The sequence below is a fragment of the Nicotiana tomentosiformis genome, chromosome 10 (assembly GCF_000390325.3).
Source record: "Nicotiana tomentosiformis chromosome 10, ASM39032v3, whole genome shotgun sequence".
Taxonomy (NCBI): domain Eukaryota; kingdom Viridiplantae; phylum Streptophyta; class Magnoliopsida; order Solanales; family Solanaceae; genus Nicotiana; species Nicotiana tomentosiformis.
The window spans coordinates 25,759,821-25,785,823 of NC_090821.1; the positions used below are offsets into that span (position 1 = coordinate 25,759,821).

General features: G+C 40.5%; 2 protein-coding genes across 11 annotated transcripts in view; one reads left to right on the plus strand and one right to left on the minus strand.

Moving 5' to 3' along the window:
* LOC104117615 (uncharacterized) overlaps nucleotides 1–12,429 on the minus strand; it is a 76,065-nt gene extending 63,636 nt beyond the window's left edge. For 9 of the 10 annotated variants that reach the window (XM_070187544.1, XM_070187542.1, XM_070187549.1 and 6 more), the window contains exons 1-7: nucleotides 12,218–12,429; nucleotides 11,952–12,137; nucleotides 10,616–10,705; nucleotides 9,554–9,627; nucleotides 9,303–9,458; nucleotides 8,628–8,748; nucleotides 8,378–8,433 (exon numbers count right to left, since the gene is read on the minus strand). In XM_070187544.1, the coding sequence (XP_070043645.1) occupies nucleotides 8,378–8,433; nucleotides 8,628–8,748; nucleotides 9,303–9,458; nucleotides 9,554–9,627; nucleotides 10,616–10,705; nucleotides 11,952–12,137; nucleotides 12,218–12,322 (788 nt within the window). In that variant the 5' untranslated portion in view covers nucleotides 12,323–12,429. The remainder of the gene's footprint in view (nucleotides 1–8,377; nucleotides 8,434–8,627; nucleotides 8,749–9,302; nucleotides 9,459–9,553; nucleotides 9,628–10,615; nucleotides 10,706–11,951; nucleotides 12,138–12,217) is intronic. The other variant, XM_070187550.1, reaches the window with a different exon arrangement.
* A 10,721-nt stretch (nucleotides 12,430–23,150) lies between these two features.
* Nucleotides 23,151–23,729, plus strand: LOC138899900 (uncharacterized). The gene has a single exon (XM_070186599.1). The coding sequence runs from the start codon at nucleotides 23,151–23,153 to the stop codon at nucleotides 23,727–23,729; it is 579 nt and encodes a 192-aa protein (XP_070042700.1).
* Nucleotides 23,730–26,003: the final 2,274 nt, after the last annotated feature.

A 26,003-nucleotide genomic window follows, 5' to 3' on the forward strand; every position in this document is an offset into this window, starting at 1 on the left:
CTTTTCCAGATGTTAGAAGGTGACTCTATCCAATATCTGCATCTATATACCCAAAAACTACTCATGTCCTCCATCCTCATAAAGTAATCCTTTTTCCTGGAGTAGATCTTATATGCCAAAGAATATGCATTACTGCATATCAATGACTATCATTTAAGAATCCATGAACTGACTTTTCCAGATGCTAAATTACCTCCAACCAGAATGCAATATCCGGAAGTACATCGTTTTTAGAAGGTGACTCTATTCAATATCATTATTGCATATCAATGACTATCATTTAAGAATCCATGAACTGAATTTTCCAGATGTTAAATTACCTCCAACCAGAATGCAATATCCGGAAGTACATCGTTTTTAGAAGGTGACTCTATTCAATATCTGCATCTATATACCCAACAATCTACTCATGTTCTTGATGCTCAGAAAGTAATCCTTTTGCTGGAGCAGATCTTATATGCCAAAGAATACACATTACTGCATATCAATGACTGTCATATAAGAATCCAAGAACTGACTTACTATGCTTATCTGAAAAGCAATATCCAATCAAGTACAGTAAGATAATTCAACTTGTCAACAGAACTCCTATGTAGTCCATGATCACTAAGGGGTTCCCTCAATCTGGTAGAAGCTTAACATTCATATCCATATTAACATTGATAGGCCTATAGTTTGTCATTTCTATCTCCTTGCGAATATCAAGAGCATACTTCCTTTATGAGACTACAATATCCAATCTGAATTGAGCGACTTTAGTACCTAGGTGGTATCTCAACTAGCCAAGATGGTTGGTCTGAAAATATTGAAAGAGATGATACTTCAGCTTAGGGATGTCCTTTTAATCATCACATGTGATAACTATATCACCATTAAATACCAGATACATGCAAAGATTTGGAGTAGAATGTCGATAAAATACAAGATAATTACCTTCATTGACGACTGGCCAAAGTCCTGAATAATTGTGTTGAGCTTACCAAATTATGATCAAGAAGACTACTTCAGACCATATAAGAATCGACCTAATCAACATACCAGACCACTAGAATATCTTAAAGCTACAAAAGTTGGTGGGTGCTCCATTTACCCCTCATATTCTAGATCCCCCTAAAGAAAATGCATTTTTTATTTTCAACTAATACAGAGGCCAATTACCTTCATCCTTCATTGCGGACTGGCCAAAGTCCTGAATAATTGTGTTGAGCTTACCAAATTATGATCAAGAAGACTACTTCAGACCATATAAGAATCGACCTAATCGACATACCAGACCACTAGAATCTCTCTGAGCTACAAAAGTTGGTGGGTGCTCCATTTACCCCTCATATTCTAGATCCCCCTAAAGAAAATGCAATTTTTATTTTCAACTAATACAGAGGCCAATGACGAACAGCGGCCAGACTAAAAACAATAAACCAGGGTTGTAAATAGCACTCGCCTCAGCGTTAATAGCGTGAGGCGATGCGATGCGAGGCTGCAGCGCCAATTTCCTCTGTTGCATGGCAAAATAAAAATAGCAAGTGCCCTTGCCTGAGTAGCGAGAGGCGCACAGTAGCGATTTTTTTTTTGAAGAAAAAAAAGAGGAAGCAGACCATCAGCGATTAAAAGAAAAATTAGGGCTTGAGTTTATTTTCTTCTTTCTTCTTCAACCTCGTCGACTCAACCCCACAGCAAAGAAGCAAACAAGATTTCTTCTTTCTTCTTCAAGTTTCTTCGATCAGGTATGCTTCTTTTCATCTCTTTTCTTCTTTCTTCTTCTCCTTTCTTCTTCTTCGAGTTTCTGCCTGACTGACTTTGTCCATTTTTTTTTCTTTCTTCTTCCTCTTTCTTGTTTATTCTTTCCTCTTTCCTCTTTCTTTCTTTCTTCCTTTTTTTCGTCTCTTCTTTTTTTTTTTTTTGCTCTGTTGTTTTCGAGCAGCAGAGAGCTTTTTGGCAGAGCTTTCTCTCTCTTTCTTCCTTCCTTTTTCTTCTTCTCTTCTTTTTTTTTCGCTGTGTTTTTCGAGTCCAGCACTATTTTTTGGGCAAAGCCAGACAGCTTCCTTCATACCTGAATTTTCCTCCTTTTTTCAGTTATAGAGTAGAATTAATTGCATATTGACTATAATTGTTTTCCTATAAACAGTATTGAAATGGCTTCATCTGATGGTAATAAAAGAAATGATATAGTTTGGAATTATGCTATAGAAGACTCAACAAGATCCGCAATTAAATGAGTGTTTTGTGAAAAAACATAACATGGTGGAATAACTCGTCACAAACAACATTTGATTGGTGGATTAAAAAATGTAGTAGGCTCATGTTAGGGAGGAAGTAAATGCATTTGTTGAGAAGAAAATGTGACAAGAACTCAAATGAGTTATGAAGCATCTGTGAATCTTATTGATGAAGATGATGAAATGGGACCTCCCCCCACCCTCACCCCCTCCCAAAACTCAAAAGAAATCTTCAAATATTTCTAGTGGATCATCCACAGTGTGTAGAGTAACGAAAGGTCCTGTCAATCTTTATTTCTCGGCAAAACAGCAAGAAAGGGAAAAGGTGATTCTGGTTCAGGTTTAGAAGCCAAGAAGATTTTGAGTGATCACGCCGTAAGTGCTTTTGCAACATGGATGTACGATGCAGTGCTCCCTTTCAATTGTTTTAACAACAAAACTTTTGATAAATCCATTGAGGTTGTAGGACAATATGGCCCAGGAATGAATCCCCCTAGCTATCATGAAGTTAGAGTAACTCATCTTAAAAAGAGGTGAAGAAGATAGACAAGATTGTTGAGGAGCATAGAGTGGAATGGAACAAGTTTGGATGTTCCATTATGATGGATACATGGACAGCACGGAATGGGAAAATAGTCATAAATGTGTTGGTGAATCAGTGTTATCAAAGACGAAAAGTGCAAAAAAGCTTTTAGGTCCGTTGAGGCTTTAAGCGCAAAGCGCAAATAAAGCACGGGCTTTAATGAAGAAAGGCGCAAAAAGAGAAAAAAATATAAATATGTATGTGTAGTCCAAGACTAATAATTATAAGCACGAATACCATATATATGGACAAAGAAATTGAATTTTTTTATGATATATTGAAATATCAATTATTTAGCGTCGTCTCTTCATGGTTACAATCATTGGCAAGGAAAAGTATGTCATAGAGTCTTGATGACAATATTGAAGCGCCCACTAGGCGAGGCGAAACGCTCAACATGTTTTGCGCTTCGCTCTAAGGCTTAAGCGCGCTTTAAGCGCGCCTTTGACAACATTGTGGTGAATCCTCCAAGAGGTAGTGTTTTCTTGAATCTTACAATGCTAGCAACTCTTCTACGGATTCCACCAAAATGTACAACTTGTTTGCAAAGACTATTAAGAAAATTGGGAAGGAAAATGTTGTACAAATTGTTACCAATAACGCAGTGAGAATGTTAGTGCGGGTAAGATGATGCAAGGTGTGTATCCACACATTTATTGGACTCCATGTGAAGCCCATTGTATCAATTTGATGTTTGGTGACATATTCAAGGAAAACCCATATGCTTCGGGTAACTTCAATATAGTCATCTTTAACTTTATTTATACTTATGTCCTATTAACTATAAAATTGTTATCGTTACTTTTATAGTTTTCACTAAGACCGTCAAGATATATTCTTACATCAGTCAAAGGCCATTGTTGTTGCATTTGATGAGGAAATTTACAGATGAAAGAAATTTGGTAAGACTGACCAAGACTAGATTTGCAACGGCTTTCTTGACCTTACATAGTTTTTACTTGCAAAAGAAAAACTTAAGAAAGCTAGTTCTTTCAACCGAATGGAAAGAAAATAGATATGCAAAAGAAGTTGCGGGGAAAGAAACTGCCAAAATTCTTATTTCTCCATCATTTTGGAATGATGTTGTTCAGGCTCTTAAAGTTGGTGGTCCTTTGATTAGGATACCTTATGGTGGATGGGGAGAGAAAACCACCAATAGACTATCTTTATGACACTATGGATAGAGCCAAAGAAACTATTGAAGCGTCATTTTAGGGAAACCACAAAGTTTTTGAGAATACTGATAGAAGATGGTCGGATCAACTTCATCGACCTTTGCATGCAGCAGGCCATATTTTGGACCCGGGATTGTTTACAAGAATAATAGAGAAGGCACTTTGGATTCAGAGGTGTGGGTTGGATACCATAAATGTATTGAGAAGTTGGTCCCCGATGCAGCGATGGTAGATCAAATAGGGGAGGAGTTTGGTAAGTACACACAAGCAGATGGCCTATTTGATTTATAGGCGGCTATTAGAGCCAGAGACATAAGGTCACCAGGTAACTAACTCTAATAAAGATGTCCTTATAGCTTTAATTTAATTAATTTGATTTATTTATACTTATTAACTTTTAAATATTTTTCTATAGTTGAATGGTGGATGCACTTTGGTCATCAAACTCCAAACTTGCAAAAGTTTGCCATCAAAGTACTAAGCTTAACTTGTAGTGCATATGGATGTGAGAGAAATTGGAGTGTATTTGAGCATGCAAGAAGCAGATTTATTATATTAATATATTATATATTGTATTATTATTAGTATGCGCAGATTCACTCCAAGAAAAGGAATAGGCTTGAGCTATAGCATCTCAATGATCTAGTGTATATTAAATACAATAGAACATCGAAGCGTCGTTATGACGCTCGCGATACCATTGATCCAATTCTGTTGGATAACATTGACAGAGGCAAGTGAATGGTTAACGGGAGCCCCCCAAAATAATGAAGATGAACAAGTGTATGTAGGAGATGATCTCGATTGGGGTATTGTTTCTATGGCGGCTGGAGTTGTGGAGAATATCTATGGTCTTAGAGGGAGTTTTTCAAGTTCAAATAACAAGGGAAAGGGAGTAGCTACAAGTTCAAGTCGGTCCCTAATTGATGAAGACTCCGAGGATGAAGAAGAAAATAGCCAATATAATACTAACAATTGCTTGTTTTATTTTATGAATCTACTACGACTATCTATTGAGTTTTTAATTTTTTAATTGATATATCTAATACTATATTATTGCTATTGAGTTTTTAATTATATATGTTATTGCTATTGAGTTTTTAGTTATATATATATATGCAAATTTAATATTTTATTTTTTTGTATTAATTGTCGCTTCACATCAAAAAGGTGAGCGCTTCGCTTCTCGCCTCTTGCCTTAGTGAAGCGGGCCCTCACCGCTATTTGTCGTCTCACGCTATCCAAAACACTGCAACAAACAGAGACAATCTTGGCCAGGAGAGGGAATGTATCACCAGCATCAATCCTAAATATCTGAGTATAATCATTGACAACCAAAACAAGCCTTAAATCGATCAATTTAACCATCCAAACCAACCTTGATGGCATAAATCCACTAATAACCAATTTGGAAATTTCGTAGAGGCAAAGGGACAAGCTCACAAGTACCACTAGAGTGGAGCAATATCTTCTCAATCATAACACATCGACATTTTGGACTAGAGAGCTTCACATGTAGACTTAGGATAAAAATAGAAGATAAGGACGACAAAAAAAAAAAACAAGAGATTCAATAATAGAACATATGGATGGTTCCAATATGTTAAGGTAGAAAAATCCATGTGATTCGCACAGTACCAATTACTTGCCTCATACTATGATCCTGCACGAACAACTAAGTGTTTCAAGTAGGTGATTAACCAATATGAGATTGAAAAACAACCAAAAACATAAAGGACCGAATTTAAAGTCAAAAAGGGTAAAGAAATAGCTTTACCGACTCTAACAGTCATGGTTTGGGATCCATTAACCAATCACAGTACTCAAAAGCGTAAAAAAACTCCAAAGTCAGTTGGAGCTTTAAGCGAAAAGCGCAATTAAATCATGGGCTTTAGGGAAGAAGAGCAACAACAACAACAACAAAAAACCCAGTTTGATCCTATAAATGGGGTCTGGGGAGGGTAGTGTGTACGCAGACCTTGCCCCTACCTCATAGAGATAGAGAAGTTGTTTCCGATAGACCCTCGGCTCAAGGAACAGTGAAGATAACGCAACCAAGTAGCAAAGAATATTAGCAATAATGTAACATGGTAACGGGCGTGAATATCACAACATGCATAATAAAGAATCATAAAAAGGAAATTACAAAAATGGTCCTTGTACTACTGGTCGGCCTAGGAGGAACACACTAATAGCTGTTAAGATAAGATAAACACAATAAATAATTATTTCAATAGAATGGAAAAATTATAATTAAGCTATAGATGAAGTTGTGCCCTTAAAGACAATCCATTGGTACACACGCCTTAACGCCTTGATGCCTCCACTAAAGTGCCAATTAAGCGAGGCGAAGCGCACAACCTGGGCTTCACTAAGCTTCAGGGCTTAAGCACACTTTAAGGAAGCCTTTAACAACAATGTTGTCAATGTGACTTTAGGAAGGGATTCAGAACAGTGAGTAAGAAATTGTAAAGAGGAATTTATTACCAGGAATATGATTTGAGGCTTTTGAATCAATGGTTCAAGGTAGAAAATCAGAGGACTTGAGGCATAAGTGGATTACCAATTTGCACCATCGATGCAATTTGAGAAGAATTTTTGTTTACATGCCTTGTACTTAATGAACTCAATGCAACTAAGTATATGAAGTTTTCCGAAACAAAACTTGAAAAAAAAAGCCTCTAAATGAGGTTATCAAAATAGTCTATTCGTCGGAAAACTTGCCAGAGTATCATCAGAAAATCTATAATTTTATTAGAGATGAAGTTCATCCTCTAATATGCTGGGAGGAGTCGCATACTTCAATCTATTCTAAAGGTGTCAAAAGAGTGGGTTGCAGCCAATGGAAAATTAGAAAAGTCGAGAAACACGCCAAAAACAAAATGGAGTACTCTAACTAGGGTTGCAGTAGTCGGAATGGCTCGGAACCTCTATAGGTAAACTCGGGCTCAAGAGGCGAAGTTGAATGGACTCACAGTGTCAGGGCCTGAGATAACTTCGCCGAACATTCTTGCCTCTAGACATCACACGGAGGCGCATCTGGACTCAAGTGACGGTGCGTCTTTCTGGGTTGTGCTCGCACGAGGGTTTTTAGTCTTACTCTAGTGTTGGTTTATATGCAACACTCACGGAAGCTAAGAAAGATTTGCTTAGCACTCTTTTTATCTTTTGAGATGTTAAGGTAAGGTTCGTGCAACACTCGCATTATCCAGAAAAATTGCAGGGCAACCAAAAAAGTTCTATCCCTAATATCATTGGTAAATACACGTCGATCATTTTCACCAATGCTTTAATACATGTGAGAAAGAAGAAACACGGCAGAGAAATGAGAGAATGCGAGCCTTGATGATTTCTCAAGTTGTTGGGTGCTCAAATAATAATGTACACTTATTCTGAAATAGGAAAGCATATCAAGGTTACATAATCACAGGAAAAATAATCTCTAATTGATCCCTACTAACTCTTATTGATATACACCTTAGAATAATTAAACAATATTCTTGGCATCCTTAACAAAGGCACGCTAGATCCAATTATCCGATGCAAAAGCTAAAGCAATTGACACCTACTATGCATTGATAGTCCATGATAAGAGAGTGAATCTTGTCAACAGATGAAACTGACAAAAAGTGGTTCACCACAGTTGGATTGAGACCAATGTTACTAGTCCTTTAGGTTGATTCAATTCAAATGCATGTTGTCCTACAAGAGTTAGCAGGCTTATTACGGAAGATATAATATATATATATATATATATATATATATTGAAAGAGAGAGAGAGTGTGTGTGTGTGTCTCCAAGGCTTTGGTTCTAGCGGTAAGAACGAAGCGCACGATATGTGGGGTAGGCGCAAGTCACGAGTTTGAACCCCGTCTCAGATAAAAAAACCTGATATTTAAATGGAAAAGAGTGAGAGGCGAGCCCATTATCCATCAAGTCTCGAAAGTACGCCAGATGGTCCTCGAAATTCTCGATTATCAAATACATTATAAATAAATATATACATATACACACACACACACACATAAAAGAGCGTGTGAGTATGTATAATGTAAATAGAACAAGAAAGTGTCAATGACTTACTCAATCCAAATATGCCTTTTGGAAAGAATGGCAAAATTTCAAAACTCTACAAGTTAGGGCTCTAGGAAAATAATGTATTTCTCAAAAGTTGAAAATCTAACAGTACTTAGCTTTGTTGAGCAAGTACGATATTTACTTTGAAGAGGTAAGTATTATAATACTCCACATTCATGTGGTACACTTCACAAGCATTAAGCAGAAATCATATTTAAGGGGATAAAAGTATTAATGCTCCACATTCATGTGATACACTTCACAAGCATCAAGCAAATCCATATCCAAGGGGATAAAAATATTAATCTAGAAGGTTAGATCATTACTCAAGTAGATCAAGTGCAAATGTCCGTTGAATGGAACTGACACGTAGCCAGACAGCCTGAAGTATAAAATAGACATAATATCAGGGAGGAATCTAAAGCTTCCATTTGCAACAGAAACACATTTATTTTTATTATTTTATAATAAGTAACAGAAACCACATTGATAGTGTAACACTTCCAGAAAGTAGGCAGCCCATAGAATTTGAACATCTTTCAAACAAGAAGAAGAACCACTCATATTGGCACATACAGATCCACCTGCAGCAAGAGCTGTCAGGTCCTCAAGCAACCGAAGTGCGAGCTTTCCAGATTTAGTTAGGGTATCCCTCATTAGCGATGGACCTCCGGAAGAAAACTCCTGCTCCAACGACCTGTTCAAGTACGTCGAGAAATTGAAATTCGTAAATCATAACATCAGACTTCATAAGATAAGCAATCAATTTGTTTAAACAATCCAGTTAGATCAACCACTAACATAAACTTCTTAAATGCCAGTAGAATATTTTATACAGAAGCAAACATTCTCTCATTAAGAAAGAAGATATAGTCAATAAGAAGAAGAGTACAACAAGAAGGAGACAAGATGTCCTCGAGGAAGAATACTTGAAATATAAGATTTAAACGAATAGGGTTCTTCACGAATCTTCACGGGATCACTCACGGATTAGCATAGGTGTAATACTAAAAATGACTAAATATGTCGGCATAGATAGAGGGAATATAACAGACAGTTGACAAAGTAGGTATGACTGCAAGAAACAAAGACAGGCCAGACCACTCAATTATCTATTAAGTTGCTGAATCACCACGAGCAGAATATAATAAAGAGTTGCTAGACATGCAGAGAAGAGGACAGAAAAAACTAAATCCATTTTAATATTAGGATGTGTAGCTGTTAAAAAAAGTCATCAGGATGTGTACATACTCTTGCTGATTTATATTGCGATTAACATCACTACTAACTGAACTGCTACGAGAAATGTACACTCCAGAACCAAATTTTCCGGCTGGAAGTGACTCAGCAGAAACCACACGATCAAATATCAATGCTACGGCTTGCCTAAAAGTTGCTGCAGCAGTACTGAGACAATTTGCCAAGAATGAGCACCCAAATGAAAGAAGAGATAAAAGGGAACAGCCAGCTGAATGCGTTTTAATTTCACCCTTTAAACTCACTTTCGCACGCTATCAGAGGATCTGTTGTTTTCAAGAAGACGAAGAATGATACCAAGCGCTTGAGCGGTGTGGTCCTGAAAGTTAAAGAAAAGTTAATGCACATCCATTTTAAAAAAGGAAGACCAACCACAATTCTCCCAAAATAACATTCCCCGCCTAAAAAGGAAAACTGGAAACGTTGAAGGAATTATAAGAAGGACTTTTTCTAAGCTCCTGCACTTCCCCCATTTGAGGTGAGGATTGCCCAAGACCATATAAGGAGCCAAGGACCTCAAATCCCACCGATGTGGGACAACTCAACACTCCCCTCACGCTCAGGCCTGCAAACTGGAGCGTGGACAACATAAATGGGGGCCCAACATCGGTAACAATAATTGGGATGGGCCTGGCTCTGATACCATGATAAATGGACCTTAGGCCTAACTCAACCCCAAAAGCTAGCTTATGAGGTGAGGATTTCCCAAGACCATATAAGGAGACCAAGGACCTCAAATCCCACCGATGTGGGACAACTCAACACCCTGTATTACATGTTATCACATACTCACTAGCTAGAAGCCAGATTTTTCTTTCTTTAATATACAGCAGTATGTTTTTTCTGTTATGCATACTTATACATATTATGTTTCACTGTCAAAATTCAAACTAATGTTTTGAGTTCATCAACCATAATCATAAGTTTTGAGCAACATTCAATACTCACATAAAAGGTGTTAGAACTCAGTTATGTACTTTACAATACTGTCATTCATGCTAGACAGGGAACTAAAGATATTACACATGGAGTCAACATTCATAGATAAGATTCAACAGCAAGGTACCCAGAAAGCATATCAGTTTCCATCATATGCCCTCAAAAGTCTAGCAAATTCCTGCTTTTTTCCAAAAAACCAGACAAAACTAGATTAAGCATACATGAACAAGTTTTGTCCTTTTGTGTTTACGCAAAAGTCACTTAGTTGTTCAATGTCCGATACCACTGATTCAGCCATATTTCAGCAACACATAGAATAGCCAACAACTTACTATGATAACCGAGAGAGGCAATAGATTAATTATTACCTCATTATCAGGTTGTAAACGAGATTGAAATATTATGAGGATAGTCTGCAAGGTCTTAAGCTGAAGACTCTCATCAGCCATTTCCCCATGCTGTGAAAAGATTTAGACAAGAGGCAGATTTTATATGATGCAAATATAGTGTAAAAGCATACAACAATATTTCAGACCGGAAGGAGGAAAGTACTATTGGGATGAATTATAGAAGAAAGATCATGTGGATGTTATATCTCTAGTTACTAACACATAACTTGCTAAAAGTTAGCTTTTAGAACCCAACAGCAATAACTATCTTCCTTGCAGAATGATTTTCAAGTTCCTCAAAGCATAATGTGATGGTGCATCTTTCGGCATTGCTAACTTCAAATAAATCAGGTTACCTGCAAATAAACTTATTACTCGGTCACCTTTGTCCTTCAAATGCAGGGTATTTAGTTTCTACACTAAGTGTCCGGGTTCTGTGCTGAGTACTTGAGGTGCTCAAAATAAAAGAGCTTTGTAAAGTTTGAACTCATAATCCACCAAAGGTACCCAAACAGGATCAGTGTTTTAATACTTGACCTTGAAATAGCATGGGAAGAACTAGCAGGTATACTATTTCACGTTGCCTTAAATCCAGCATATTTTGCTTTTAATACTTTTTTGATCCAAAATGTTGCTTTCTTTGGGGGGTCTTCCATTTATGTTACATTAGGTGCTCAAAGGGAGTTTTGCTACCTAATCTTTTGCAGAACTTCTCGTGTGTTTTTTTTAAATAGATTATGCTTGGGAAGTCTTTATTGTGTTTTGATTAGATTCTTCTTTGAATTTTCATCATTTGCCTACAATGAGACACTCTTAGCTCGGATTTTGTTACTTTCAACAACATCAGACCTTTGTTACTTCTGAGAGATTTAACAAAGCATGACAAGGCTCAAAGGTTTGTAGAGGGGACCCAAAATCCATTATATTATATTATAGAAATATTGCAATCAAGGCACTATCAAGATCAAACTGACTGTCAGCTCTAATTTAATTTGGTTTCCGCGCTAGCAATGTTGTTAACTTATGGCAGGCATTTTCTCAAACAACAACTTGCTTATATACTCCCTCTGTTCTAATTTATGCGAACTTATTTGATTGGGCACGGAGTTTAAGAAAAAATAAATTGTAATTTGTGGTCCTAAACAAGTCAAAAAGGGCCCAGAGTATTTGTTTGGTTATAAAAGTTTCTCATTAAGGTAGAATTGTAGGTTCAAGCAAAATTAATTTTAAATTTAGAAAGGGTCATTCTTTTTTGATCGTACAAAAAAGTAAATAGGTTCACATAAACTGAAACGGGATAGTATATATAACTTACATCTTTGAGGGTGTCGAGAATCTCCTTTAAAGCTGATGGAGCAACTACATCGTGAGAAATGAGCTTTTGCAGACAAGAAAGTCCAATCACGCTCATTTTCACAGTCCTAACTTCACACGCCATCAAAAATATCTTTAGTATATCCTCGTTAAGTACTATCTCACTCGGGCTCGACAAACATCTTAACTGCATAGTTATATATAAATATGAATCAATATTTATTTAGAGTCAAAAAAAAATGAAAAATGAATACTTTGAGAAAGAACCTTCAAAATAGCGTGCTCTGCAGCATCTTTGACGGCAGGATATCGCCGGCGAGCTTCTGCCGATAAAGCTCGAAGATCTGACTCCAACACTGCCATCAAAGCCATCTCTTTTTTCTATTCGGTGGTAACGTTACGCTTTGCAGATCTCCTTTTCTCAGTGAGACGAGACACCGTCTGGGAAAAGCAGATCTGCTGTCGTTTCAGGGACATTTTACTATTTATTTTTAAGCAATATATTCATAATCTACACTAAATTTAAAAATTAGACAATATGTCCAAGCTTTAGGACTAAATATTTTAAATTTTTGTGTCCTTAATTTTTGAGCTATTAATTTGAAATTCAGGACTTATTATTCTAAATTTTTGAGCTGCTAATTTGAAATGCAGGATACTTAGTCCTGAATTTCTAAACTGTTAATTTGAAATGCAGGATACTTAGCCCTGAATTTCTAAACTGCTAATTTGAAATTTATGACTAAGAGGGTGTTTGGAACTTTAGATTGGCTTTTAAGCTCGTCAAATCAGCTTTTAAGTCCTTTTTATCTTTTTCACTATTTGGCAAAGTCAAAAAGTGCTTAAAATAAGTTTAAAATTGCTTAAAACAAGCCAAAAGCAATAAGCTTAGCAACCTCATCTTATTATTTTTTTGGATTAAAAGTTATTTCTGCTGAAAAGCCACCTTTTTTAAGTCAATCCAAACGGGTTCTAAGTGTCATGAATTTCTAAATTGCTAATTTAAAATGCAAGACATAAAATTCGAATTTCTGGATACATTTTCAAACTTTAGGACAGTGAGGTTTAAACTTCAGGATAACGTGTCCTGGAGTTTGAGCAAATTAGTTAATCTTTAAATATATTGTAAGATGTGGAGATATTTTAAACAGCATACTGTCACTTTTAAGTATATTGTTTAAAATATATCTACTGTTTATAATATATTTAAGAATTAGCTAATTTGCTCCAACTTTGGGACATGACATCCTCAAGTTTAAACCTCACGATCCAAACTTCAGGACATCGTGTCCTAAAATTCTAAAATGTATCCAAAGATTCTAATATTATGTCCAGAATTTTAAATTAGCACCTCAAAAAGTTAGGACACTAAATCCAGGTGTTCCCAGTCATAGCGGGTGTTGATATTTGAGCAGCTGATCCCGGAGACTATCGAGGTAGCTGCATGGCGTTCGCAGGCCTTGGCTCTCCTTTATTATCTTTATCACATTTCAATTCTTATTCCGTAGACATTGTATTAGACTGTTCCTGGTATAGATGCTCGTGTACTCGATGACACCCCGATTTTGGGATAGATTCTATTGTGCAACGGGTTTATTTCTGTTCTTAAAAGATTTTCTTAAATATTAATTGCTTCCGTCTAAAAATTTCAAAGCTTTTACTGTGTTAAGATAGTTGATTAAACGCTTGCCTAGTACCATGATAGGCGCCATCATGACAGTTGGTTTTTGGGTCGTGACAAGTTGGTATTAGATCCTAGGTTACATAGGTCTCACGAGTCATGGACAAGTTTAGTAGAGTCTTGCAGATCGGTACGGAGATGCCTGTACTTATCTTCGAGAGGCTGCCGAACCCTTAGGAAACTTCACATTCTTAAATTCCTGTCGTGCGAATCTGTTGATTCTGGTGACTAAACTTCTGTTGTTCTATTCTCTCACAGATTGTGAGGACACGTACCACTGGGTAGGATGGATAGACAACAGTACCACCAGTCAGGGCCGCGAGAGGCCGAGGTCGCGGTAGGGGCAGAGGTACAACTCGCATAACAGCTAGGGCAGCACCTGCGGATACACCAGTTGTCCCAGTTCAGGAGCAGGTTCCAGTTGTGGATGAGCGTGTGGGACCAGCTCAGGCACCACCTGTGCCCATTATGATTCCAGGCCTTCCGGAGGCCTTAGCTTAGATTCTGACAGTTTGCACCGCCCTGCTTAGGTGGTTTCGGCTCAGGCCGCACCTGCCACTTCTCAAGCCGGGGGAGGCACTCCTACCCTATTGCCCGTACTCCAAATCAGGTAGTACAGGGACTTCAGATACCGGGGGAACTACCAGCCCAGCCGTTTGCAGCTACTCAGGCCCATGTGGTTCCTGTTATGTCTGATGATGAGCGGTGGAGATTGGAGAGGCTTGGGAGACTCCATCCTCCATCTTTCAGTGGTACAGAGGCAAAGGATGCCCAGGGTTTCTTGGACAAGTGTCAGAGGATTCTCCATATAGCAGGTATTCTGGAGACCAGTGGGGTTTCGTTCATTACTTTTCAGTTCTCTGGGGCTGCCTTCAGTTGGTGGGAGGCTTAAAAGAGGCGTAGGCCGGTCGGCGCAGCACCCCTTGTATGGCAGGAGTTCTCCGTTCTCTTCCTGGAGAAGTTCGTGCCTCAGTCCCGCATAGAGGAGCTGCACAGGCAGTTCAAGTAGCTTCATCAGGGTGATATATCTGTGATGTAGTACGAGATGAGGTTTTCTGAGTTGGCCCGTCATGCAGTCTGGTTGGTTCCCACCGATAGGGAGAGGATCAGAAGGTTCATTGATGGCCTCACATTTCACCTGCGTTTGCTTATGACTAGAGAGAGGGTATCTGGTGCTACTTTCGATGAGGTTGTCAACATTGCTCGTTAGATAGAGATGGTCCATAGCCAGGAGCGGATTGAGAGGGAGGAGGTGGATTCAGCGGTGTTCCTTCTAGGGGTCAGTTCTACCACGTCAGGGGTCGTCCTTACAGACATGCTCAGACGGCTCGCCCAGTTCACTGTGGTGCATCATCTGGCCATGGTTCACACAGTTATCAGTAGGGTAACTCATCTCTCAGTGCCCTTCCAGCTTAGAGTTCGTCCCGTGCTCCATCGGGTCAGGGCTCGTCTATGCCAGGTCCTTCTACCAGTTATCTCGGTGCTCGGGGCTCCCTCCAGTCCCCACCACCAGCACCAGGGAGTTGATATGAGTATGGAGAGTTTTGCCATATCAAGAGATATTGTCCCCGCCTTACGGGAGGTCCGGCTCAACAGAGGAGTCGGACTATGGCTTCAGCACCAGTTACTTCACCACCCGCTCAGCTAGCTCGGGGTGGGGCCCAGTCAGCTAGAGGTCACCCTAGAGGGGGAGGCCGATTAGGTGGTGGTCAGGCCCGATTCTATGCTCTTCCCGCCAGACCAGATGCCATTGCTTCCGATGCAGTGATCACAGGTATTGTTTTAGTCTGCCACAAGGATGCCTCTGTATTATTTGACCCTGATTTCACTTATTTATACGTGTCATCATATTTTGGCCATTATCTGGATATGCCCCGTGAGTCTCTAGTTTCATCTGTTCATGTATCTACACCGGTAAGAGATACTATTACTGTGGACCGGGTATACCGGTCGTGTGTAGTGACTATTGGGGGATTGGAGACCAGAGTTGACCTCTTGTTACTTAGTATGGTTGATTTCGATATGATCTTGGGTATGGACTCGTTGTCCCCATGTCATGTTGTTCTGGATTACCACGCTAAGACCGTGACATTGGGGATGCCGGGGTTGCCATAGATTGAGTGGCGAGGTTCTCTAGACTATGTTCCTAGTAGAGTGATTTCATACTTGAAGGCTCAGCGAATGGTTGAGAAGGGTTGTCTATCTTATTTGGCCTTTGTGAGGGATGTTAGTGCAGAGACCCCTACTATTGATTCTGTTTCGGTGGTGCAAGATTTCCCGGATGTGTTTTCTGCAGACCTGCCGGGCATGCCACATGATAGGGATATTGACTTTGGCATTATCTTGGTGCTGGGCACTCTACCCATTTTTATTCCCCCATACCATATGGCAGCAGCGGAGTTGAAGGAGCTGAAGGAGCAGTTTTAGGAACTCCTTGATAAGGGGTTTATTAGGCCTAATGTGTCACCTTGGGGTGCACCTGTTATGTTTGTGAAGAAGAAGGATGGTACTATGAGAATGTGCATTGATTATAGGCAGTTGAACAAGGTCAAAATCAAGAACAATCCTTTGTCGCGCATTGATGACCTATTTGACCAGCTTCAGGGAGCGAGGGTGTTCTCCAAGATTGATTTGAGGTCTGGGTATCACAAGTTGAAGATTCGGGACTTGGATATTCTTAAGACAACTTTCAGGACCCGTTATGGTCATTATGAGTTCCTTGTGATGTCCTTTAGGTTGACTAACACCCCAGCAACATTTATGCACCTGATGAACAGTGTATTTCAGCCTTATCTCGACTCGTTTGTTATTGTATTCATTGACGACATCCTGGTGTACTCTCGTAGTCAGGAGGAACACGCCCAACATTTGAGGGTTGTGTTACAACAGTTGAGGGAAGAGAAGCTTTATGCCAAGTTCGCCAAGTGCGAATTTTGGCTCAACTTAGTGGCATTCTTGGGGCACGTGGTGTCCAGTGAGGGTATTTAGGTGGATCCGAAAAAGATAGAGGCGGTTCAGAGTTGGCCCAGACCATCCTCAGCTACGGATTCAGAGCTTTCTTGGCTTGGCCGGTTATTATCGTCGCTTTGTAGAGGGTTTCTCGTCTATTGTATCACCCTTGACCAAATTGACCAAAAAGGGTGCTCCTTTCCGGTGGTCGAATGAGCGTGAGGAGAGATTTTAGAAGCTCAAGATTGCCTTGACCATAGCTCCAGTTCTAGTTCTCCCGTCAGTTTTGGGCTCTTATACAGTGTATTGTGATGCTTCTCGGATCGGCATTGGGTGTGTTTGATGCAGGAGGGTAGAGTGATTGCTTATGCTTCGCGCCAGTTGAAGCCTCATGAGAAGAACTACCCTGTTCATGATTTGGAGCTAGTTGCCATCATTCATGCATTGAAGATTTGGAGGCATTACCTCTACGGTGTGTCTTGTGAGGTATTTACGGATCATCGGAGCCTCCAGCACTTGTTCAAACAGAAGGATCTCAATATGAGGCAGCGGAGATGGTTGGAGCTGCTAAAGGACTATGACATCACTATTCTGTATCATCTAGGGAAGGCCAATGTGGTGGCCGATGCCTTGAGTAGGAAGGCAGTAAGTATAGGTAGTCTTGCTTTTCTTCCCGTTGGATAGAAACCTCTTGCAGTTGATGTTTAGGCTTTGGCCAACCGATTCGTGAGATTGGATATTTTGGAGCCCAGTCGGGTTCTCGCTTGTGTGGTTTCTCGGTCTTCCTTATTTGATCGCATCAGAGAGCGCCAGCATAATGATCCTCATTTGCTTGTCCTCAAGGATAGGGTTCAGCACGGTGATGCCAGAGATGTGACTATTGGGGATGAAGGGGTAATGAGGATGTAGGGTCGGATTTGTGTGCCCAATATGGATGGGCTACGTGAGTTGATTCTTGAGGAGGCCCACAGTTCGCAGTATTCCATTCATCCGGGTGCCGCTAAGATGTACTAGGACTTGAGGCAGCACTATTGGTGGAGAAGGATGAAGAAGGACATAATGGGGTTTGTAGCTCGATGCCTTAACTGTCAGCAGGTAAAATATGAGCATCAGAGACTGGGTGGCTTTCTTCAAAGGATAGAGATTCCAGAGTGGAAGTGGGAGCGGATCACCATGGATTTCGTAGTTGGGCTCCCACGGATTTCGAGGAAGTTCGATGCTATTTGGGTGATTGTGGATCGGCTGACCAAGTCCGCGCACTTCATTCCAGTGGGCACCACTTATTCTTCAGAGCGGCTGGCTGAGATTTACATCCGAGAGATTGTCCGCCTTCACGGTGTGCCGGTTTCCATCATTTCAGATAGAGGCACACAATTTACATCGCAGTTTTGGAGGGCCATGCAGCAGGAGTTGGGCACTCAGGTGGAGTTGAGTACAACATTTCACCCTCAGACGGACGGGCAGTCCGAGCGTACTATTCAAATATTGGAGGATATGCTACATGCGTGTGTCATTGATTTTGGGGGTTCATGGGACCAGTTTCTTCCACTCGCGGAGTTTGCTTACAACAACAGCTATCAGTCGAGCATCCAGATGGCCCCGTATGAGGATTTGTATGGGAGGCGGTGTAGATCTCCGGTGAGTTAGTTTGAGCCCGGTGAGGCTAGGCTGTTGGGTACAGACTTAGTTCAGGATGCATTGGATAAGGTTAAATTGATTCAGGAGCGGCTTCGCACGACGCAGTCTAGATAGAAGAGTTATGCTGACAGGAAGGTCCGTGATGTGTCTTACATGGTTGGGAGAAGGTTCTGCTGAAGGTTTCACCCATGAAGGGTGTTATGCGGTTCGGGAAGAATGGCAAGTTGAGCCCTCAGTTCATTGGGCGGTTTGAGGTACTTCAGAGGATTGGGGAGGTGGCTTACAAGCTTGCCTTGCCACCTAGCTTGTTGAGTGTGCATCCATTATTTCATGTTTCTATGCTCCGAAAGTATGTTGGCGACCCGTCCCATGTATTGGATTTCAGCATGGTTCAGTTGGATGGTGATTTGACTTATGATATGGAGGCGGTGGCTATTCTGGGTTGACAGATTCGAAAGTTGAGGTCAAAGGATATAGCTTCAGTGAAGGCGCAGTGGAGAGGTCAGCCCGTTGAGGAGGCTACTTGGGAGACCGAGCGGGAGATGTGGAGCAGATATACACACCTATTTAAGACTCCGGGTATGTTTCTAGACCCGTTCTATGATGAACGTTTGTTTAAGAGGGGAGGATGTAACGACACGGCCGATCATTTTGAGAGTTGTAGCCTCGTTCCCCTTTTCTGCTCATTTTTGTGCTTCACTGTTGTTTTATGACTTATCGGGTTAGTTGGTTCGGGTCCGGAGAGAATTCAGAGTGAATTGAGACACTTAGTCTCTTAATTGAAAGCTTAAGTTGAAAAAGTCGACCGGATGTATACTTATATGTAAACAACCTCGGATTGGAATTTTGATGGTTCCGTTAGCTCCGTTGGGTAATTCTGGACTTAGGAGCGTGTCCGGATTATGATTTGGAGGTCCGTAGCAGAATTAGGCTTGAAATGGCTAAATTTGAAATTTTGGAAAGTTTGGTCGGGATTGGACTTTTTGATATCGGGGTCGGATTCCAATTCCAGAAGTTGCAGTAGATTCGTGGGGTCAGTTGTGACTTATGTTCAAAATTTGAGGTCAATCGGACGTAGTTCGATAGGTTTCGACGTCGTTTGTAGAATTTGAAAATTTCAAAGTTCATTAGGCTTGAATTTGTGTGGAATTCTTGTTTTTGATGTTGTTTGAGGTAATTTGAGGGTTCGACTAAGTTCGTATTGGGTTATAAGACTTGTTGGTATTTTTGGTTGAGGTCCCGGTGGCCTCGGGTTGAATTCAGGTGGTTAACAGACTTGGAAGTAAGTTGAGGAAGCAGCTGAAGTTTTGCTATTGCTGTAGTAATCGCACCTGCGGAGTAGGAACCGCAGGTGCGAGCCCGCAAAAGTGAGAAGGAGCCCGCATAATCGAAAAGTAGGAGGCTTGGCGGTGGCCGCAGGTGCGAGATTCTTTCCGCACCTGCGAGGCCCTAGATGCGGACCTGCTGCGCAGAAGCGCTTCCGCAGATGCGGAAAGGAGTATGCAGGTGCAGTAGCGGACTTTCAACAACAAAAGCGGGATCGCAAAAGCGGGACCGCAGAAGCGGGATTTGGGCCGCAGGTGCGGAAGACCTGAGCAGAACATATAAATACGAGGTTTCGAGTTTTTTCACCATTTATAACATTTTGAGCTCGGATTTTAGAGATTTTGAGAGGGCTTTTCAAGGGAAATTCTTGAGGTAAGATCCTTGTGTCCATTTTTCTTCAATGATTACGTTTCCCTATTGATATTACACCTAGTTGGTGGGACTTTGAGGTGAAATTCGGGGGTTTGAGGCTAGGGATTTGGAGAGTTAATTTTGGGGAATTGAATGGCCATTTGATGTCAGATTTTGATAAATTAGGTATGGTTAGACTCGTGAGCGAATGGGCTTTCGGGTTTTGTGACTTTTGTCGGATTTCGAGATGCGAGCCAGGGGGCTGGGTTTGGACCAATTTCGAATTTTGGCTTATAATTCGTATTTTTCTTATGGAATTAATTCCTTTAGCCGTATTGATTGTATTGTATTGCTTGTGGCTAGATTCGGGACGTTTGGAGGCCGATTCGTGAGGCAAGGGCATTTTGGAGTAGAGTTTTGGCTCGGATTGAGGTAAGTAACAGTTTTAAATCTGGTCCCGAGGATATGAAACCCCGGATTTTGTTGTTATATGATTGTTTGGTGGTGACGCACATGCTAGGTGACGGGCATGAAGGCATGCACCATAGGAATTGTGACTTGGTCCATTCCGTGGAACTGTAAAGTTGAATAACTTGTTGTTAGCTATATGCTCTCCTTGTGTTATAGAAATTTGACTGCAAATCGTGTTAGGAGTCATGCTTAGGCTATGTGATTACACTATTGGGACATGCAGAGGTCGTGTACTCGTTGAATTAATTGCTAATTGCTGTTTTGTACTCAGTCACGATTTACTTGTGTATCATATCTCAGTCTCTTCTTATTTCTTGCTGATACATTATATTATCTTTGTTTGGGCTGATTTTTATGATTTCTGAGAGCCCGAGAGACTGGAAAGATTGATGACTGAGTGCCGAGCTGTGAGCTATATGTATGTATATGGATCGGGTTGCACGCCACAACGAGCCTTAGGGCTGTATATATATATATATATATATATATGGATCGGATTGCACGCCGCAACGAGCCTTATGGCTATTCATATGGGATCGGGCTGCACGCCACAGCGATATAGCGCTTGGGCTAAAGGAGCCCTTCCGGAGTCTGTACACACCCAGTGAGCGCAGGTACCTATTGAATGTGAGTGTTGAGGGCTGAGAGCCGAGTGATGAGCTATTGAGAAAGATTGAGTTACTTTTGCCCTGAGAGGCGGTATTCGCTTCCATTATTGTTGCGCATAGTTGTTATATGTCATTGTTTTGAAACTTATGAGGGATATTATATCAGGATTTTACTCGAACTTGGCATTTATAAATTGATTTGACTTAAACTGCCGAATTTTAAAGGAGGTCTACTTTCTTGTTGAGATTACTGAAAATGAACTATAACTGCATATCTCGTCACTATCTTTCAGTTCCTTATTTATTGTTGTTACTTACTTAGTTGGTTGTACTCACGCTACACCCTGCACTTCGTGTGCAGATCCAGGTATTCCCGGTCATAGTGGGTGTTGATATTTGAGTAGCTGATCCCGGAGACTATCGAGGTAGCTGCATGGCGTTGACTCTCCTTCATTATCTTTATTGCATTTCAGTTCTTATTCCGTAGAATTGTATTAGACTGTTCCTGGTATAGATGCTCATGTACTCGATGACACCCCGATTTTGGGATAGATTGTATTGTGCAGCGGGTTTATTTCTGTTCCTAAAAGGCTTTCTTAAATATTAATTGCCTCCGTCTAAAAATTTCAAAGCTTTTACTCTGTTAAGATAGTTGAGTAGATGCTTGCCTAGTACCATGATAGGCGTTATCACGATAGTTGGTTTTTGGGTTGTGATAAGTTGGTAAACATGAGCCGTTATGCTAACTATACTTTATATGAAGTCTTATTTGTTTAAATTATGTGGCTCCTAGTCTTTTAATTTTGAGCAGCCTAGGATGGGTCTAGAACCACCTATATAGTGGTCCAATGCCTCCTGGACCATAGGCATGGGATGTGTAGGAATGTGTAGGGCACGACTTAGAATTGAATTAGTGCATGTTAGGAAAACCAATTAAACATAGTAATCGGGTAGCTGGAGATGATAGTCTATGCCCACTGGATAATATGAGCACTCATTGCACTTTAAAGGGTTGCGAAGTATTATTTATGTTGCAGGGGGTGATCCTTTAGGCTAAAAAATTTAGGAAGCCCCCCAATTATGTCTAATTTTTCCTTGTATAGTTAGTGTTCAGATTTATTTAAGTTCAACATCTTGTAGTTCAAAGAAGTTCTACCTATTAATTTATTAATGAATAAAGTGTACTTTTTGAATTGTTCCTTTGCATTACTTGTGTATTTTTTTCTTTCGATTAATTACTTCATTCTATTCCACCTAGAACAACTCTTAGACCTCTTCTCCTCTAATTCAACCATGGATTAACTTGCATGCTCACATAAAATAGTTGTTTATTATTCGAAAAACCCTACATAGTCTAGAATTCGGCCGGGAACCACAGTTGTGGACCTCGGAAGGTTCCTAACACTTTCTCTTTGAGGTAATTTGAGCCCTTACCCAATCTTTGATAACAGAGACTAGCTAAAATAGAGTTATTTGCAAATGCGTGCCCTAACACACCTTTAAAATCGTTAGGTGACGACTCTTCTCTTTCAATGCCCTTTAAAAGAGTTATCATATGTCAAAACCCGCTTTCACGAGAAAATGGGGCACGACATCTACTATACTTGTCCGTCTTGGATAAAACCATTTGGATGCATGTTGGGGCAAAACGACGAGATCAAAAAGAATGAACAAGCTATTTACTACCTGAGCAAGAAATTCACGCCATACAAAGCCAGATACACCTTGTTGGAACAGACGTGTTGTGCTTTAACTTGGATCGCTCAGTGTTAAGACATTACTTGTCGGCATATACCACATATCTGATATCCAGACTCGACCCGCTCAAGTACATCTTTCAGAAGCCGATGTCGACAGGAAAGTTAGCAAAATGAAAGATTCTTCTCAGTGAGTTCGACATCGTGTACGTGATGCAGAAAGCTATTAAAGTCAAGCATTGGCCGATCATCTTACAAAAAACCCGGTGGACAAATACTACGAGCCACTTACCACGTATTTCCCGGATGAAGAAGTATTATTAGCTGGGGAGGACATTTCAGAGTCATACCCCAGATGGAGAATGTTCTTTGATGGAGCTGCAAATTTTAAGGGAGTGGGAATTGGGGAAGTCTTAATCTCTGAATCGGGACAACACTATCGAATTTCAGCAAAGATAAGGTTCCCCTGTGCAAATAATATGGCGGAGTACGAGGTGTGCATCCTTAGGATTAGGATGGTGGTCGATATGAACATCAAGGAACGTTTGGTCATGAGAGATTCTGATTTGTTGATCCACCTAGTCCAAGGAGAATGGACCACCAAGAATGCCAAGATCATTTTGTACTTGGATTGTATGAAGGAATTGTGTAAGAAGCTCACCAAGATCGAGTACAAACATGTTCCCAGAATTCAGAATGAGTTTGCAGATGCTCTTGCAACATTGTCATCCATGATTCAACACCCGGACAAGAATCACATTGACCCTATCGAAGTAGAAATCCAGGATCAACATGCATACTACTTTCATGTAGATGAAGAACCAGATGGAAAGCCTTGGTATTATGACATCAAGAAGTTCCTCGAGGCAAGAGAATATCTAGAGAATGCCACTACAGGTCAGGAGCGAGCATTGAGAAGACTAACTAATCGCCTTTTCCTTAACAAGGAAGTCCTGTATAGGAGGACCCTGGACCTGGGTCTTTTAAGGTGTGTAGATGCAACTGAAGCAACAAATTATTGGAAGAAATACATGCAGGAACGTGCGGGTCTCACATGAATGATTTCACTTTAGCCAAGATGATTCTAAGGGCTGGATACTTTTGGATGACCATGGAAAGGGACAGTATCCGCTATGTGCAGAAATTTCACCAGTGTCAGATTCACAGGGATTTCATCCGGGTTCTGCCGAATTAGTTAAACATAATGGGTTCTCCCTGGTCGTTCGCCGCTTGGGGCGTGGATGTAATTTTACCTTTAGAACTGGCTGCATCAAATGGATACCATTTCATCTTGGTAGCCATTGATTACTTCACTGAATGGGCCGAAGCTTCCACATACAAGGTTATTACAAAGAAGGTGGTGACAGATTTCATTCGTAACAACATAGTCTGCTGATTTGGGATTCTAGAGTCAATCATAAATGACAATAAAGCCATCCTCAATAGCGATATCATGAGGGAAATTTGCGAGAAGTTCAAAATCGTCCATCTTAATTCTACAACATATAAGCCATAGATAAATAGAGCAGATGCAGCAGCCAACAAAAACATCAAGAGGATCTTGCGAAAGATAGTGGACAATCATAGGACATGGCATGAGAAAATATCATTTGCCCTACTTGGTTACCATACCACTATGAGGACATCTATCGAGGCAACTCCATACATGCTAGTATATGATACGAAGCTGTAATACTTATAGAGGTCAAGCTACCATCTTTAAGAATTATCCATGAAGCCAAGTTGGACGACGTGGAATGGATACATATCAGACAAGAACAACTCATGCTCATCGGCGAAAAGAGGATGGATGCAGTTTATCATGGTCAGATGTATCAAAATAGGATGGACAACACATTCAGCTGGAAAGTGAAACCTCAACAGTTCATGCCAGGGCAATTGGTTTTGAAGAAGTTATTTCCCCGTTAAGAAGAAGCAAAAGGGAAGTTCGCGCCAAATTGGCAGGTTCCCTATGTGGTCCATCAGGTATTGTTACGAGGAGCACTAATTGTAACGACTCGACTGGTCATTTTGTGAATTGTAGCCCTTTTCCCATATTTATGGTCTCTTTTATGTTCATTTGTGATTATGTGACTTGCCAGGGTGGTTGGATTGGATTCGGGAAGGTCTTGGAGTGAATTGGGACACTTAGTACCAAGGTTGGAAGCTTAAGTTGTAAGAGTTGATCAGAGTTTGACTTTTATGTAGATGACTCCGGAATGTTATTTTGATGGTTCCAATACCTTCGTATGGTGATTTTGAACTTAGGCGTATGCCCAGATTTGGATTTGGAGGTCTGTAGGTTGGTTTGGTGCTTTTTGGCAAAAATTGGAAAGTTAAAGGTTTAGGAGGTTGAGAGGTTTTACGGGGAGCTGACTTTGTTGATAGCGGGTTCGGATTTTGAGACTCTGTTGTGTCATTTGAGACTTGAATGCAAAATTTAAAGTCATTGAGAGTTGATTTGATGTGGTTGGGCATGGATTTTGGAAGTTGAAAGTTCATTAGGCTTGAATTGGGGTGCGATTCATTCTTTTAATATTGTTTTGTGTGATTTGATTCCTCGGGTGAGTCTATTTTATGTTTTGGGTTTAGTTGGTGTGATTAGATGGGGTCCCGGGGGCCTTGGGTATGTTTCGGATGGGCTAGGGGCCATTTTTTCATGTTTTAGAGTTGCTAGTTTCTGATGTTCTGCAGTTCATCGTGATCATGTATGGGCATTCGCGATCGCGAAGAGTGATTTGGGTGGCTGAAGATTTACTCATCGCGTTCACAAGATGGCTTTCGCGTTCGTGTAGCATGGAGGGGAGAGATTCATCGCGTTTGCATCCTATGTGTCGCGATCGCGTAGAGGAATAGCTGTAAGGGGCGCTAATGGTTGGCCTTCGCATTCGCAGGCGGTGGGTCGCTTTTGCGTAGGCCAGTTGAGCTAAGGGTTAGCATTCACGGGCTTCAGACTGCGTTCGCGAAGATGTAATATTGGCAACTGATAATTTGATCTTCGTGATCGCGAAGAGGACCCCTGGGCAGACCTATATAATACTCTATTTCGAGGGATTTTGTTATTTTATCACATTTTGAGTTAGAGAGCTTGATTTTGGGCCATTTTTGTGGGGATTTTCACGATTTGGATCGAGATAAGAGTTTTTGAGATTTGTTATTATTTCATGATTCCAACCTCGATTTTAGTGTTTGGTTAATGATTCAAATTGGAGAAATTGGGGATTTTTGTAAAAACCTTTTTAAAATATAAATTGAGGATTTGAAAGTCGATTTGAGGTCGGAATTGGATGATTTTGGTATGTTTGGATTCGTATCGGAATTTGTAAGTTTGG

Coding starts and splice junctions, on each gene's coding strand:
- LOC138899900 (XM_070186599.1), top strand. CDS start 23,151: ATGGCGGAGTACGAGGTGTGCATCCTTAGGATTAGGATGGTGGTCGAT.